Here is a 17289-nt window from a genome sequence, read left to right as displayed (position 1 = left end):
AAAGATCAATTTGGTTCCAAAGGACAAAGGCAGTTCCACAACACTAATTCTGACAGTTCAGGTCTTCCCTGTTCAGTTGGGGTGTGTGTGTGTGTGGGTTTGGGGGGGGAGGGGCGTAGGGGTGTTTCTGAGTCCCTTCAGGGGGAGTTTCTCTCCATGCTGAAAACAACTGTCTTCTAGTTAATGACCTGGGATGACAGGCAATTGTGGTGAGCTGTTTACTGAGGGGAGTGAGAGAAGGGAGAAAAATACAAGGTCTCTCTGCACTTAACATTTGTGGTGTTAAGCTTCTTCAGTAAGGTTCTTTGTTCTACTTTCCACGTCTTGACTCCCAGATGTAACAAAGACTGGTAAAAACGCCCTTTAACAACTATTTTACCAATTTCAAACAACGCTGTGACATCTTTCTAGAAAGAGAATAGGATAAATAGGAGGGTGCTCTAAAAGCCTCTTGGATTAAAAAGAAGCTGACAGGGGCATCTCCCATTTAGAAGGCCTACATTTAGCTGAATTCAAGCTTGAAAAATCTCTCCTTGCAGCACATAAAATAATATTGTTTTTTTAAAATTTCATTTTTCTGCTTCTCCCATACTCTTCAGTTACCATACTATTGATCACAGAAATCAGTCAGGCAATAAGAGATCTTTCCAAACTGGAAAAATCAGGCATGTTGGTGCTATTACCTTTCTTTTAATAAAATGAGAAGGAGTGGAAGAAAATTACCCTCAGGCAACTGTGGTGAGTTTCTTTGAATACAGGTGTGATTTGTACCCACCCTCAGCCACTCCTGGACCTGGGGGTTTGACAATATTCCAAACCCTTCACACAAGTGCTTAGAATTCTAATTTGATTGCTATAGTAAGTAGTTTGAAATATGAGGGATCCTTACTTGTTCAGGCATCCATGAAGGCTACTGTAAATTCTTGGAACAAGTCAATTCATGCTGCAAAACAAGTGAAAGATAATTTCCACACCGTGGAAGGCCTGGTCCATCCTCTTCCAACCCACCTTTTCCCAACAGAACCATCCCACTCCAGAAATGTATTTCAAGAAACAATAGATAAAATGGGAAAAGATTGTTCCCTTGTACAAAGTCAGTTGGTCTCATCTTTAGGAGACGTCTAAAAGTGTCCCTGGTAGCCATGGTGTCCTTCACGCTTTCAGCCTTCCAAGTCAGTGAATTTTCTCTTCTTGTAATTCTGAACCAGGCTAGAAGCTGTGATCTGAGATGCTTGACCCTTCTCCCAGCACTGAAAATCATTCAACCCTTTCTGGCCGGTTTGAAACAATCCCCGCTCGAGCTCATCCAGCCGGGCCACCAGGCCTGAGGTGTCTTCATTGTAGGCATTCTGAGAGGAGTCCATGATGCGGCGAAAACGTCCAATAAATGTCTAGGGGGGGAGGCAATCACAGTCATCACTGAGCTAGATTGTGAAAAAAGCCACCTCCACTTTTCACCTGAGGGTTAAACCACCCAAATGGAATGGAGGAAAAAGTGAGATTTCTGAGCTAATGACCAAGAGTCACCTACACATAAAATTTTCAACTAGAAATATGAGATTGAATTAGTCTAGGATTTTGCTTCTGTGGTTGAGCGCAGGCCTTACGTCTGGGATCTAACCTCACCTTTGCTGCCATCTTGTTAGGGAAATCATAGCATTTTGAGCTAGAAGGAACCTTTTTAATCTGGCTGCTGACCCTAGTACTCTTAACTGAAACTGCTCTCCTCCAGTTACCAATGGCCTCTACATTGTTAAATCTGATGACCTTTTTTCAGTCTCCTCTCTAGATACACTAGATACACATCTGACCCTCCTAGATACACTCTCTTCTCCGTTCTTTCCTGGGTCTCCTCCAACCTATGGACTCCTCCTTCTCAGTCTGCTTTGCAGGCTCCCTAAGTGGGATGGCCCTCCAGGCTCTGGGCCCTTTTATCTTCTCTGTTCTCTCCCCTGCTGACTTCATCAGCTTTAGTGGATTTAACTATCATCTCTACTTAGATGACCACTAGGTCTATATATCCACTCCCAGTCTCTTTCCTGAGCTTGTCCCACACCACCAACTGCCTATCAACACATTAAAACTGGCTGACCCACAGGCATCGCCAACTCAACATGACCGAAACAGAACTCATTGTCTTTCCCTTCTAAGCTTACATCTCTCCTGAACTTCCTTATTTCTGTCCCATCCTTCTGGTCTCCCAAGTTTGCAGTTTCAGCATTATCCTGGACTCCTCCCTCTCACCTCACATAACCAATCAATAATAATTGGTAGCATATACATGGTATCTACTATGTGCCAGGCACTGTGCTAAGCACTCTGCAAATATCACCTCAGTTGATCCCCATAATAAACCTATGAGGTAGGTGCTATTGTTATCTTCATTGGATTGTTGAGGAAACTGAGGCAAACAGAAGTTAACTATTAGCTCCCACACAGCTAATCAACGTCTGGGATCTGAACCCAGGCCTTCCTGACTCCTGGCCCAGTACTCTACCCACTGCCCCACCTTGTTTTCTGTAATCAGTTGCAAATTACTATTTATCACTCTTCACAAATCCTACACCTTGGTTTAGTCACCTGGACTATTACAATAACTTCCTAAGTGGTCCCTTTGCTTCAGATCTCGTCCCCCCATTCCAGGAGTCCTTCACCTTTTCCGTTTCATGGATCCTTTTGGCAGGCTGCTGACCTTTACGGATCCCTTATCATGATAATGTTTTTAAATAATTGAAGGAAATGTTAAATGTTAGTTAGAGGTTAGTGAAAATAGAGATGCCATTTTTCTTCTCCTAGCCAAGTTAAGTGACACCCTAAGATCTACCCCTGCAGCCCTTGAGGTCTATGAACAACATCCCTCAAATAGCTGTCAAAGTGGTGTGTGTCCCTTAAGTGCAGATCTGCCCACATCATTACCGTACTCAACAAACTTCTCTGGCTCCCTATTACCTTGAGGATAAGACGCAAATTCTTCTTTCTGCTTCTCTTAACAACCTGCTCCCAACCTGCCCCCTCTGCCTCTGCCTACCCTTCCCTGCTTTGGCCCGGCTCAGCTGGACTTCTTTCAAATACATACATACTTTCTCTCCCTCTTTTCTCTTGTCTTTCTCTCCTCTTTCTCTCTGTCTCTTCTCTCTCATCTCTCTCTTCTCTTCCCTCCTCTCTTTCTCAATCTCTCCTCCCCCTCTCTCTTCTCTGTCTCTCTCTTCTCCCTTCTATCTTTCTCAATCTCTCTCTCCTCTTTCTGTCTCTCCCCATCCCCCCATTTCTATGCCTTTGTTCTGGCCACCCCCCCCACCGCCCACCTCAAAGCCTGGAATACATTTCCTCTTCACTGCCTCAGGGAATCCTTATTTCTGGAGACTCAACTCAAGCACTACAAAGTCATTTCTGATCCCACCAACTGCTAGCACCCATCTTCCTAAACCCCCTGGATTTATTCTGTTTATAATAATAGCTTGTGTTTATAGTATTTTAAGTTGTTCGAAGGGTTTTACATTTGACTTCATTTTCACAACAACTCCACGAGGTAGGCACTCTTACCATCACTATTCTGCAGATGAGGAAACTGAGGCTGAGACTTAATGACTGGCCCAAGGTCTCACACAACTGATTCTGAGGCAGATCCAAACTCCCTCCTCTGGAGCTGCATCCACTGAACCCCCCAGCTGCCTCTACTTACATATACTCACACTGTCTCCTCAGGTAGAAGGGAAGCCCCTTGAGGGCAGGGGTGGTTTTATTTCTGTCTTTGCATCCCCAGTGTCTGGCTCTTAACAGCCTCCTAATAAATGCTTGTTAAGTGATTGATATGACATCACTAGTCCAATCCCCTAATTTTACAGATGGGGGCTTTCAACAAGAAATAAAAACCCTGGGTTTCTTTTTCTTCTCCTTTGTAATGGTCATATGTCCCGGCTGACAGAGTTCAGATAAAGCAACTTAAAAAAATCAATCGAGACAGAAAACTCACTGGAAAAAAAAATCAAAGAAGCCTATTCCTAAAGACCTAGAAATGGGATTTTCCTCATTTCACAAGCCTGAATTTTCCCCACTGCTATATTCTTTTCTTTCCGATTTCTATGCACTCATGTTTTCTCAACTGAAATCAAACAAAGCCATTTTTGTTTACTATTAGCAGTGAAAATAGCATCATCAATTTATATATGGTAACACCTTGTCAGACAAAACATCTTTGTTTATCCATCAGTCTGTCTGGTGATGTCAGCACAGTCCTCAGGAACACATGTGTGTCCGGCCGATTGCTCATCCCAAGTCAGGGAAGGGAATAAAATCTTGGGTTGCTTCAGTCCCAAGAAGCAAGGGGGAAGGCTGGTTTGTTACATGACAGCCTAAGGAGTTACAGTAATTATTAGAAACCATCAAAACACACTATGATGTTATACTTTCTAGCAAGGTTGGATGCCAGGAATTTTGGGTTGTCCAGCAAACAGCAAGGATGATGGGAGATGGAAAGAAGAAGCTCCCATGTGTCCACTGAGGTCCTGGGCCAGGCCACGTTTCTACTTGCTGGGCTTGGACTAAACACAGGCCCTGGGACTTGCTGCCATCTTTCCCTCTGTTCTGGGGCTCCCTGTTGGTCCCTGCCAGCTCCTGGCAGGCAAACACAGCAACAGCTGTGAAGTAAGGTTTTGTGGCATGTCCAGAATGGACAGCCTAATTTGGACCTGAGACCAATATTACATTCACAATTTTTAGTACAAGCATGTTTACTTGCTTCCTGACTATTCTTACATCCTCCTAGACTGACCAGCAGAAACCCAATCTTCAAGGCTTCATCTCAGTTACTTGCCTGTAAGAGAGTCTGAGATACATCTGGGTTCTCTGGACTGTCAAAATGCAGAAGCTGAGAGCCAAAGGCATAGTAGTGGGGGCCCATTTTATGGAGGTCAACCACATTGGCATCAGCACTGAACACTGTCCTCCACCCCTCTTTATAAATCTTGGGGAGCTCCACAGAAAGGATCCGTCTTTTGTTGTCATAAAGTCCTTTTGCCAGCCACAGAGGGATTTCCAATTTTGAGCCCTAGATAAGAAAACAAAGGCAAAGACTCAGAAAACAGACAAATCAAATACAAAATACACATGACATAAAAGAGAAACAGACCATCAGATAAGTTCAGCCTTTATCACCAATGACCGTCAGCAGCAGAGGATTCTAAAGTCATTTTCTGAACTGAGGGGGCTGAAATAATTTTCACAACAAACTGAGAAAGAAAATTGATGAGTACATAGAAACAGGCTAAAAACAAAACCTGAGTATAAAAGAAAGTTTCAGCATAAATCAGATCTACCGAGTGAGTCCATCTTTGGAGCTAATCTAAATGTTCTTACAGTATTTTCTGATAGTGTTCAATAAATAGTGCAAATGTTAAAGACGTGGGTGTGCTAGTTGTCTCCTGACTGCCAGTTTATTCCTTTTGCTGACAACAAGCTCCATGGATTGGTATTTTTCTTCCATCAGTTTGACTGTACAAGTTCCTACTCACTGAAAAAAAATTTACAAAAGAGAGCTGACTTGTATTTATTTCTTAAACTAAACAGTACCTTTTATATTATATTAAATAATTGTATTGATGCACACCATATATCAGCTGGTACCTTAAACTCCAAGGGATCTTTGAATTTACCAACATGCCCTCCAACGGTACACAATGAAACCCAAGCCTTTGAACCCTTGCTGTCTCTTGGGTTCCTTCCACCCAAAGGGCTGGAGAGGGGCCTTCCCTCAGGCCTCTTCACATGAGATCAGAGCCAGTTCACAGCCAGGAGGCAGAAGGTTTTCGGTCTTACACATGTTTCTGACCACATCCTCTTCCATGTACTCCAGCAAACTGCTCCCTCAGTCATCCCCTCTCTCGAAATCTTCAAACTCTCCATAGATACTGGCCCTTTCCTACTGCCTTCAAGTACACCCAAGTCTCCTCATCTTTTTTAAAAAATGAACAAAACAAAACAAAACAAAGCCTTTCACTATCATGCTCTCGGTTATCATTCTCTATCTCACCTTCACTTCTCAGCCAAACTTCTTCACCTCTCACTTGACCCTTTACCAGCTGGCTTCTAACCTCAGCACTTAACTAAAAATGGACTTTCCCAAGTTACCAGTGGTCTTTCCTCAGCCCTCCTCCTACTTGCTGGTGGCCTGATCTGACCCAGATGACCACTCTCTCTTCTCTGGACTTTGGTGACCGGCTTTCTTTCAGTCTCCTCCTACCTGGGTGTCTGCCTCTTCTGTCTCCTTGGCTGGCTAATCATCTATATTGTGCCCATAACTGTGAGTGCACCTTACAGCTCTGCCCTGGCCCCTCTTCTTTGCTCTCCTTACACTCTCTCCTGGAATAATCTCATGATTACCATGTCTATGCAGATGACCCCCAGAGCCAGTGTAGGTCTCAGTCCTGAGCTCCAGGTTATGGACTGTTCCAAACAGAACTTATCTCCCTGACTCCCCCTCCCACTTTCCCCTCTCTCACCCTACATCTAATCAGTCGACAAATCTTACCCACTTTGACCTCCATACCATCTTTTACGTCTGACTTATTCTCTCTACTCACATGGCTGCCACTTTAGCTCAGACCCTCATCCACTCTGGCCTGGACAATTACAACTAGTCTCCCTGCCACGACTATCTCCCTCCTCTTTCCTGCAGCCGCCAAAGCAATTTTCCTTCAGCACCAATATCTTGCTATTTTACTTCCTTATTCAATTAACTCTATTAGCTCCCAATTGCCTCTAGGACAGGGGTGGGGAACCAGTGGCCTCAAGGTCACATGTGGCCCTCTTGGTCCTCAAGTGCAGTCCTTGGACTGAATCCAAACTTCACAGAACAAATCCCCTTAAAGGATTCGTTCTGTAAAAGTTGGACTCTGTCACAACGCCGCACCCGAGGACCTAAAAGGCCACATGTGGCCTCCAGGCCACAGGTTCCCCACCCCCGCTCTAGGACAAAATGCATGCCCCTTATTTTGGCTGGTGATGCCCATTGGAACCTGGCCCCAACTCACCTCTCTTATCTCATACCTTCCTCCCTTCCTCGCATCCAGGGTGTGATGAAGATGGACCTCTCTTTGTTCCCCACAGGCAGTGCTGCTTCTCCAGGCTCCAGGCTTTGGCAAGGACCATCTCCCAGGCTTCCTCACATTAGCCTCACAGAACCACAACTTCCTTTAAGACACAGCCCAAGCACCTCCTTTTGCAGGAAGCCTTCCTTGATCTCCCTGATTGCCTGGGCCCTCCAACACTAACTATCTTGTGGCTAACCACCTTGTACTTTGTATTTATTCTGTCCATACTTATGTATACATCCCTAAAGGGATGAAAGCTCCTTCAAAGGCAGACTGTGTCTTTTTGCCTCTGTGTCTCCACTGCTTAGCATTGGGCCCGGCACATAGCAAGTGTTCTCTAAATACTTGCTGATCAACAGATGGACACCATTAGTTTTGGTTGCTGTAATTAGCCCCCGCCCTTCTCTGGTTGTATATCTCTCTGATGATGTCCTTTACTCTACTTTTAAAAATGTAATTCATCAGAGGTAGTGTCCCTCAGCCTATCTGCGCCCACCTCCAGCTCCCCATGCCCTTGTGGGGAGCTGTTCCTCTGAGGTCCAGTCATACAGCATCACTAGCATTAAAAGATGGGTTTGGGCATTAAAAGCACTGTGCAATTTCCCAAGCACACTCCACCTTTCTTCCTCCTCCTTGATTTTTCGCCTAGTTTACTGTCTCTCCACAGCACATTTGGAGAAGGTCCAGTTCTGAGCTTTAATAAGACTCAATTGGCACTAAAGATGCCTCTATCTGTCAAAGGTGCATGCACCGATGACCAGTCCCTGGAATACTTATCTCACTGAATATCACAGTCTGGACAACAGACATTATCCAACCACCTCATTTTTCTTGCTGGTGTCTTTCTTCCCAGATGCCCCTCCCTTCACACTGCATACATCTTGCATGGACAGTTCTTTGCATGTTGTCCCTTCCATTAGAGTGCAGGACCATGTTTTTGCATTGAGCCTGGTACACCTAATGACTATGTTGACTGACTGGGTACTGGGTTTTAAATGATAACAAGTTCATTTTGGAGGCCCTGCAGTGTTCAGGGATCATCTGCAAGCAGGAGCATTGGGAGGACCTTATAGTCTGTGGGGAATCCCTCTTCCAAACTCTATGATGAAGGTTCTCCAGCACAGTGGCACATCCCTTTAACATGAATTTGTCCCCTTCTTTTATGCCCCTCACAGAAGCGCTGGACAAAGTGATCTCTGCTGCTCTGTCTCCTGAAGATTTTTATTTTTTTAACATCTGCATGGCAGACGATACCTTTTGGGCCTTGAGAGTGGCATTCTGCTCTACTAAATCAAATGTTTTCAAGAACAGTTGAGAAGTAATAAGTGCAATGGAGTCTCGAGTTCTTGGCACCTTTCAGTCAGTTGTGTGATTGTAAAGACATGGTCTGCTGTGAACATCCGGTGCAAAATCCTGTCTACTCCTTTCTCATAATTTCTTTTTTTTAATAAATATTTTTATTTTAAACTTAAATTAAAAAATGAGAAAAGAAAAAAAATTGCCATGTACACAGCAGACTATGAGAGGATTCAATACAAAACAATGTTTCCATTTCAAGAAAACTTATATAATAAAAACGGTATGCAAAGCTACCCAGTTTTTCTCTGCTTCCTTGTTGGTTTTCTTTTGTTCTCTGCTATGCACTTTTGACTTTATTATTTTTTCCCCTCCTTCCCTCAAGAAGGCTGCAATTAAGCAAGGATATATAGACAAATACATATATATCTACAAACACACACATATACACAATATATACTCATATACATGTATGTAAGTCTGTACTATGCTTATTTCCTCCTATCATCTGAAGGAGGCTAGCATCTTCCCTCATAAGGCCAAGTCGGTCCATGCTTCTCCAAATCAGCCAGCTCACCATTTCTAACACCGCAGCAATATTCCAAGCCAATCACATCCTGTCTGAGAGATTGTCTATGAAAGTTTCCCCCCCCAATTTTCTGCATTCCTTCTCTTATTGGCAACATAGGTTTTATTTATACAAGACAATTTTAATTTAAAATAATCCAAATTATCCTTTTTATACTTCAACAATGTTCTCACCTTACAATATAGTTTAAGGGCTGATACTGCTGAATCTACTTCCTTTACATCTCTTTTCTCTGGTTTCTTTGAAGTTCCTGACCTTTTGTTCTTCCAAGTGAACTTTATTATTAATTTTTCTCAGTAAAATAATTTTTAGTAATTTAACTGGGATGACATTGAATAAATAATTAGGTAAAATTGTCATTTAAAAAGTTATATTGTCTTTACCTACCCATGAACAATAATAATTACTTCAATTATTTAGATCTGAGTTTATTTGTATAAAAAAGTGTTTTATGTTCATGTTAATATGGTTCCTATGTCTGCTTTGGCAGACAAACACTCAGGCATTTTATACTTTCTAGGTATTTTAAATGGTCTAAAACAATACTGAATAATATTGCTAACACATAGTGTAGTTTCTCTATTTTTCACTTTTGATTAAATCTATTTTAACTTTATCTGAGGTCATGATTACTAACCCTGCTTTTTTGCATAATAAATTTGATTCCTGCCCTTTATTATTATCTTTGTATGTATCTCTTGTTTTTATAGTGTTTCCTGAAAGCAACATATTGTTGAATTCAAATTTTTAATCTGCTACCCATTTCCATTTTATGGGCAAATTCATCCCATTCACATTCTAAGCTACAATTACTTGTGTATTTTTCTCCTTCCTATTTTTCCTCACTATCCTTCTCACCCTCTCTACCCTATCCCTCCTTACTGCTGTACTTTACTTCTACCCACCAGCTTGCCCTCCTATTCCTTACCCTACCCATATCTCTAAGAATCCCTCCCTTATCTTCTCCCCACCCTATCCCTTTGCCCTCTTATTTCTTTCTGAATTTAGAAAACTTTTATACCCTTTTAGATATAAATGTTGTTCCCTCTTTAACCCTGATAAGAGTAAGGTTCCAGCACTACTCACCCTCTCTTCTACCACTTTCTTCTGTATTAATTTTTCCTTTTACATCTCATTTATATGAGATAATTACTTCTTTTTATCTCTCCCTATTCTATTTTTTTTAGAATCACCCTATCATACTCAGCTGAGCCCATGCCTTTCTTTCAAATTACCCAAATATTGATGACAATCATAAGAGTACTGCTAAAATTTTCACACGTATGAAGCAAACAATTTGACCCCATTGAGTTCCTTACAATTGGTCTTTAATGTTTACCTTGTATTTCTCCTTGTTATACATCAAATCTTCCCTTAAATTCTGAGTTTTTGTCACAAACACCTGAGAGTCTTTGAGTTCATTAAATATCCATTTTTTTCATTCAGGATTATACTTAACTTTGCTGGGTAAGTTACTCTTGGTTGTAACCCCAGCTCTTTTGCTCTACGGAATATAGTATTCCAAGACCTATGGTCCTTTAATGTAGTAGCTGCTAGGCCTTATGTAATCCTTACTGTAGCTCCATGATATTTAAATTGTTTCTTTTTCTTGTTGCTAGCAATATTTTCTCCTTCACCTGGGAGCTCTGAAACTTGGCTATGATATTCCTGTAAGTTTTTCTCCTGGGATCTCTTTCAGGTGGTGACTCATAATTTCATCAAGGATGCTCTCAACAGGTTTGAAAATTATTATCTGAAGATCTGTAGAGATGAGAGAGCAGGCACATGAGTCGCTGAGCAGTTACTGATATATTAGCAATCACATTTTTGGCAGTCATGTCTACGATTTTTTACATTCACTTGGCATTTTCCTCCTCTTCAGGTATCTTGAGAATTGACCCCTCAATGCCCTGAAAATTGTGATTCTGTGGCTTAGTCTTAAGGTCTCACTCAAATCTATAACATTGTATAATAAAGGTTCTGATTTATATATAGTGCCTAATTCAACAAAAATGTCTCAAGTGCAAAGCTGGGGCAGGGGTCTGCCCCCAAGAAGCTTATGTTCTGTTGGGAGGATACAACAGCTATGTTGATAAGTGCAATATACAGGAGTAATTTGAAAAGGGAGAGGACGCAAACTGGGGGATCTGGAAAGGCTTTGTGTGCTGATGTCTAGATAGTTTAACAGAGACCTAGGAGGGGAATAAGACATCAACAGAGCTACACAAAATTGTATATTATAGCTAAGTGTATTAAACAGCTATAAAAAAGGCTAAATCATCATATATAGAATGTCATAGTACAAAGGGACCTCAGAGATCATCAAGTCTAGAGAGTATTTTGAAGAAGAAAGTGAGGCCAGAGAAGGGTGACTTATCCAAGGTCTCACAGCTAGAGAAATGAGAAGAAGCCTAGCAAGTAGTTTGTAGAGTCCAGGATGGAGTCAGTCACAACCTCAGAGTTGGAGGCACCTCTGGGTTATTCTCCTGGCCAAAGGTTGGGAGCCTGCAGCCTCAAGGCCACATGTGGCGGCCTTCTAGGTCCTTGGGGGTGGCCTTTTGACTGAGCCCAAGACAGAACAAATCCTTTTATTAAGGGGATTTGTTCTGTGAAATTTGGATTCAGTCAGAGGCTCCTTTTGAGGACCTAGAGGACCACATGTGGCCCCGAGGCTGCAGGTTCCCCACTTGTGCTCTAGGCCATCCTGTACCTACACAGTAACATAGAATCGGCTATGTCCTTAAAGGTCACCTAGCCCAGCGCCCTCATTTTACAAAAGAGGGAACTGAGGTTCACAGAGGGTAAATGACTTCCTTAAAGTCTCACAACTTATCAGAGGTAGAGGAGGGATGAGGACCCAGATGTGACTGGGCTTCCAGGGAAACTCTCCTCCAGGCCCCACACCCTGCTTTCCAAAGCGACCGCAAAAGACCTGGTCTGTTGGGGGAAAGAAGCAGGAGAACCCCACCCCCCACCGCTACAGATGGACGAGACTGGAGGGCTCTGGAACAGGGAAGGAGGCCGCACTGAACATATTCTGAAGGGTGATACTGCTACTAGGCATATGCTCCGGGGGAGTCAAAGATAGAGGAAATGGAAGGAAAAATGTATTTATAGGAGCACTTTTTTTTTTAATAGTCAAGAACTGGAAGGAAAGTGGGTTTTCACTATTAACTGGGGAATGACTGAACAAACTGTGGTAGACAGCTGTAATGGAAGAACATTAGATCACATAAGAAGAATTCAGGGAAACTTGGGAAGACCCAAATGAAATTATACAAAGAAGTCAAGTAACCAGAACCAGGACAGTTATTTACGATGATCACAATAATGTGAAGAAAAAAAAAAGGCAGAATTCTAATCAAGGCAGTGCTTAATCCCAACTCTGAAGCACTTGCTGGTAAAGCATGCTTCCTGCCTAGCGGCATAGAGCTGGTCGACAGCAGGCTACAAGGAGGCATGCATCTTCAGACAGGGCTGGTGCTTTGCTTGGACTCTTTCGCCTCTACTTACTTTTGCTGGCAATAGTGATGTCATTGGAAAGTGACAGGATATTAAAAAGAAGGAAGGGCAAACAACAAAACATTTCCTAAAAATACACAAAGAGAAACAATTCCAACGAGGAGGAAACAAGGAAGTTACATGGATGCCAAGGGCTCTCATTGTCCAGGTGAGGTTTAAAGGTACCAAAGATGGAGGTAACGGCAAGAGGGAGTGAGATGCAGACCTTAGGAAGTGTCAGGAACACTAATGTTCAGTGTGAGCTGAGGTTGGTGAGGCCAGTGAAGGACCACCAAAGGTATATTGGGGACAAGAGGATAAAAGAAAGGACAGAATCACAGCTTTGGGTGGATGGGCTGATGAGAACAGGCAGCACAGAAAATGCAGCTATTCAACTTAAAAGCTGCCAACACAGAGGGGGAAACTGGATGCAGGGAGACCAGTTTAGAAAGCTATTGAATATTCCCAGTGAGACATCATGAAGCCCCAGCCTAGGCCAGTTGTGATGTGAGAACAGAAAAGAGTAAATGAGAAAGACATTGGGAGAGGCAGAATAGATGAGATGTGTGGTGATGGACTGGATATAGTCAGGAGGGAGAAGAAGGGCTGGAGATGATCCTAGACTTGTAAACCTGAGGGACAGCGGGAGGGGGGAGTCGCCATAGACCAAAGAAGGATAGGTGTGGGTATAAAGCCAAGATCTACCTAGTTTAATAATAACATAACATTTATATAGTGCTTTGTGCTAGAGGCACTGTGCTAACTAAGCATAAGCATAGTTGTTATCCCTTTGACCTTCACAACAATCTGGGAGGAGGTGCTATTAATACCCCATTTTACAGAAGAGGAAACTGAGGCAAAGAGAGCTTAAGTGACTTGCTGGGGTCACACAGCTAATATCTGAGGCTAGATTTGAACTCCGGTGTTCCGGAGTCCAGATCCAGGGTTCCATCCGCTGCAACACTTGGCTACCATCTTTAAGATGGAAGAAATACAGATGATGATGCAGCAAAGGAGACCAAGAAAACTCAGCCTAACAGATAAGAAGAGAACTATCTTATCGGGTTCAAAAAAACAAGTTTTGCCAGGGAAAGAAAGGGGGCCCCACACAAGCAGTACTGGGGTTCATCCTCTTTCTCATACAAGTCACAGACCACTTCTGCTGCACTAGGGTTGGGATCTGGACCCCAGAAAGGAAAAACTCTGGACTTTCCCACATGGCCAAATCTCTGCCATTCCCCTGAGGCTATAATTCCATCAGTTAGCCTTTCATTGTGGCTACACCCAATCTCCCAATTCTGTTACCCTTAACTTAGCCTAGCCCTCCCTATGGCCCCGGGTCATTTCCCACACTTAATCCTAGCTAGGCTCCATTGTCCAGGTCCCAGGAGTTCTCTTCGCCCCAGCTAACTGGCCACTCTCATTCAGATCCTCCTTAGCCCCCTCCTCCAGTCACCCCAAACTACTTGGCTACTCCTAGATCCCTCCCACAGTCTTTCTATATAAGGTCCATCTTTTCTCCATTAAAATGCTCAGATTTTTATAATCTAGCCAATACCTCACAGACTCTCAGATTCCTCAAGAGTCTGGCTACTATGGCAGATCTTTAATAAATCTTGTCTTTGGCTGAAAGAAGGCTTGGGTCAAATTCTTTTGGGCAGGACCCGCATGTCATGATCTTGGGGTCCCAGCACCCCTAAACCTCTAGACCTCATCATAAGCATCTTGCCTGGCACACAGAAGGCGCTTAATAATTGCTACCACAATAAACCGACTTGCCTTGACCTGGCTGAGTGAAGTTTATGGACTCTCTCTCTCAACACAAGGTTTCTAAATGCATAAAATGGAATAGATTACAAGACAACCAATTCTAGCGAAATACAAAATATTTTCTTTAAAGACATCCCAGGCGAAAAACTCTTGGGATCTTTTTAAAGAAAACAGTTCGTTGGCCTCAAACACTTAGTAGCTGTGTGACCCTGGGCAAGTCACTTAACCCTGTTTGCCTCAGTTTCCTCATGTGTAAAATGAGGTGGAGAAGAAAATGGCAAACCACTCCAGCATCTCTGCCAAGGAAACCCTCAAGGGGGTCACGAAGAGTCAGACATGACTGAAAAGACTGGACAACAACAAAAAGAAGAACCCCAGTTCCTGCACAATAAAAATTGACACCCCGGTACCCCAGCACGGCGTCACAGGTTCAGAAGGGAGAAGAGAAGAGATTGTGCGCACGCGCAACAAAAGCCCCGAGCGCGCGCCCCACTCACCGAGCATGCGCGGCGCTCCCCTCCGCCCTTGACTACAATTCCCAGCATTCAGTGCAGTGCAAAGCCAGGAAGCTGGCCCCCACAGCGCCCTTCCACCTGCAGGGAATTGTAGTCTTTGCGGGACGTGGGTCGGGGGCGTTACCTCAGGGATGCCGTGGTCACTTTCTCCGCCGCTGCTGCGCTCCAAAAAGAGGGCTCCCAGGCGGGGCAGGAGCGTCTCGGTGCGGGCCGGCAACTTCTCGTGGGACATCAGGATGTCGTCGAGGGACAGGAAATTCTCGTCGGGCCCCAGAGCCCCCGACTCCACCGGGAAATAAGCCTCGGACATGGCGGCAGCTGCTCCGATTACACCCGGACAGCGCGAGAAGACCCAGCGAGCCCGGAGGCGGACGGGGCCGGAGCGGAGACACTCCCGCCCGTCGAAACTCCCGCTTCTTGTCTCGGCCCAGGCGGGAGCAATCGATCGGCCTCTGGGAACCATCGATTCTCCAAGGCCAAAGCAATCGGCCCGCAGAGGCGCTCTGGGCCCTGTGGCGCCAATGGGACCCAGAGCTCTTCTTCGTTATCTTTCGCCAAGTGCAGAATTGTTTAGGAGAGGGAAAAAAAAAAATAACAGGCCTAAAAATTGCATCAATGACTTGGTACTGGCTAAGAAATAGAGTGGTGGATCAGTGGAATAGATTAGGTACATAACATACAATAACAAGTGACCATAATAATCTAGTGTTTGATAAACCCGAAGATCCAAGCTCTTGGGACAAAATTCACTATTTGGCAAAAACTGCTGGGAAAACTGGAATGCAGTTTGGCAGAAACTAGGTATAGAACAACATCTCACACTGTATACCAAGATAAGGTCAAAATGGGTATTTGATTTAGATAATCATCAGCAAATTAGGGAAGCATGAAATAGTTGACCTTTCATGTCTATGGATGAGAGAAGACTTTATGACCAAACAAGAGATAGAGAGCACCGTGAGATTTAAAATGGATGATTTTGATTGTATTAAATTAGAAAGCTTTTGCATAAACAAAACCAATGTACTGAAGAGTAGGAGGAAAACAAAAAAAAATTGTAGCAAGTTTCTCTTCTCAAATATATAGAGAACTAAATCAAATTTATAAGAATACAAGACATTCCCCAATTAACAGGCAAAGGGTATGAACAGGCAGTTTTCAGACAAATAAGTTAACATTGAGGCTAGACCCACCACCAGCAAAAAGATTACAACTTGCTGAAGGCTCAGATGATGGTTAGCATTTTTAGCAATAAAGTATTTTTAAATTAAGGTATGTACATCTTTTCTAGATGTAATTCTGTTGCACGTTTAATGGACTACAGTAGAGTGTGAACATAACTTTTATATGCACAGGGAAATAAAATTTGTGTGATTCCCTTTATTGTGATATTTGCTTTATTGTGGTGGTCTGGAACCAAACCACAATATCTCCAAGGTATGCCTATCTATGGAACTGTTGCCTGTCTCATACCAGTAATGTGTACTCCCCAATGGCAGTTGCCCAAAGGATGCAAACAGACAATATACGGACAAATTGTAATATGAAAAAAATGTTCAAGTTCTATAATCCAAAAAGTACAAATCAGGTCAGCCTAAAGATACTCACTAGAATGGCAAAAGTAGCCAAAAGATGATTAAATTCAGTTTTGGCAGGAAGAGGAGGAAACATATCGTGTGGTTGTTGGTGCTATAGCAGATTGGAGCAAACGATATAGCAGTATGCAACAGGAGTCGAAAAACCAATTATATGTGTGCTTGAGCAATGATTCTGCAGCTCGCACTTTATCCTCAAAGCCTAAAGGGAAAAAAGGGACCTATCTGGATAGGAAATATTCGTAGCTGCTTTATTTGTAACAGCTCCTACCAAATGGAAATAACTAATGTCTAACAGTTGGAGAGTGGTTGAATAAATTATGATATAGTAATGGAATGGCATTTTTTTTTGTCTGAATGTGTGATTTCATCATTTTGGGGGGAAATTCTTGGTGCGGAAACTCCTTCTGCTAATGTAGAAGGGTAACTCTCTTATTTACAATCCTAGAAAGTTGCCTGAGACATTGAGGTTAAGTGATCTGCCCGTCTTCACAAAGCAATAGAGGCAATATTTGAACCTCGGGCCTTCTTGACTCCAGGGTCACCCAGTATCAAGGTGCTATTAAAAATGAGTGCTACTCATACAAAGGAAATATTTGAAGACCTGTATAAAGCAATGCAAGGTAAATTCTGCACAACCAAAACTAGAAACACCTTGCCTATAACTATATAGAGGGAAAAAAGAAGAGAATGAAATAAATAAATAAATCTGAAAAAGACACAAAACAAAAGTATTTTATTTGCTTGTTTATTCCTTTTTAACTCAGAACCATGGACCCCAGAGGCCATTGAGATTAATCCCTATCTGAATGGGAATCCTCTCAGAAACATCCCTGACCAGTGGTCAACCCATCCCTTGCCTGAAGCTCTCCAGGAAGGGCAAGCACATGAGCTTCCATTCCACTCTGATGGTTCTCATGATTAGAAAGTGTTTC

The 17289-nt window shown here is 43.1% G+C and overlaps 2 protein-coding genes across 2 annotated transcripts in view; one reads left to right on the top strand and one right to left on the bottom strand.

Moving 5' to 3' along the window:
• Positions 1-670: 670 nt before the first annotated feature.
• Positions 671-15147, bottom strand: GINS3 (GINS complex subunit 3). The gene is made up of 3 exons (XM_027857928.1): positions 14884-15147; positions 4814-5047; positions 671-1391 (listed from the first exon to the last, which is right to left on the bottom strand). Exons 1-3 carry the CDS (start codon positions 15067-15069, stop codon positions 1161-1163), a joined length of 651 nt encoding a protein of 216 aa, XP_027713729.1. The 5' UTR covers positions 15070-15147; the 3' UTR covers positions 671-1160.
• Positions 15068-17289, top strand: part of PRSS54 (serine protease 54) — a 127640-nt gene continuing 125418 nt past the window's right edge. Inside the window, exon 1 of the mRNA XM_027857911.1 lies at positions 15068-15317. Coding sequence (XP_027713712.1) covers positions 15068-15317 — 250 coding nt within the window. The remainder of the gene's footprint in view (positions 15318-17289) is intronic.

This window comes from Vombatus ursinus, unplaced genomic scaffold, assembly GCF_900497805.2.
Source record: "Vombatus ursinus unplaced genomic scaffold, bare-nosed wombat genome assembly UNPS02012515.1, whole genome shotgun sequence".
NCBI classification, from domain to species: domain Eukaryota; kingdom Metazoa; phylum Chordata; class Mammalia; order Diprotodontia; family Vombatidae; genus Vombatus; species Vombatus ursinus.
The sequence above is the reverse complement of the archived record's forward strand: the minus strand, read 5'-3'. Positions and strand labels throughout refer to the sequence as shown.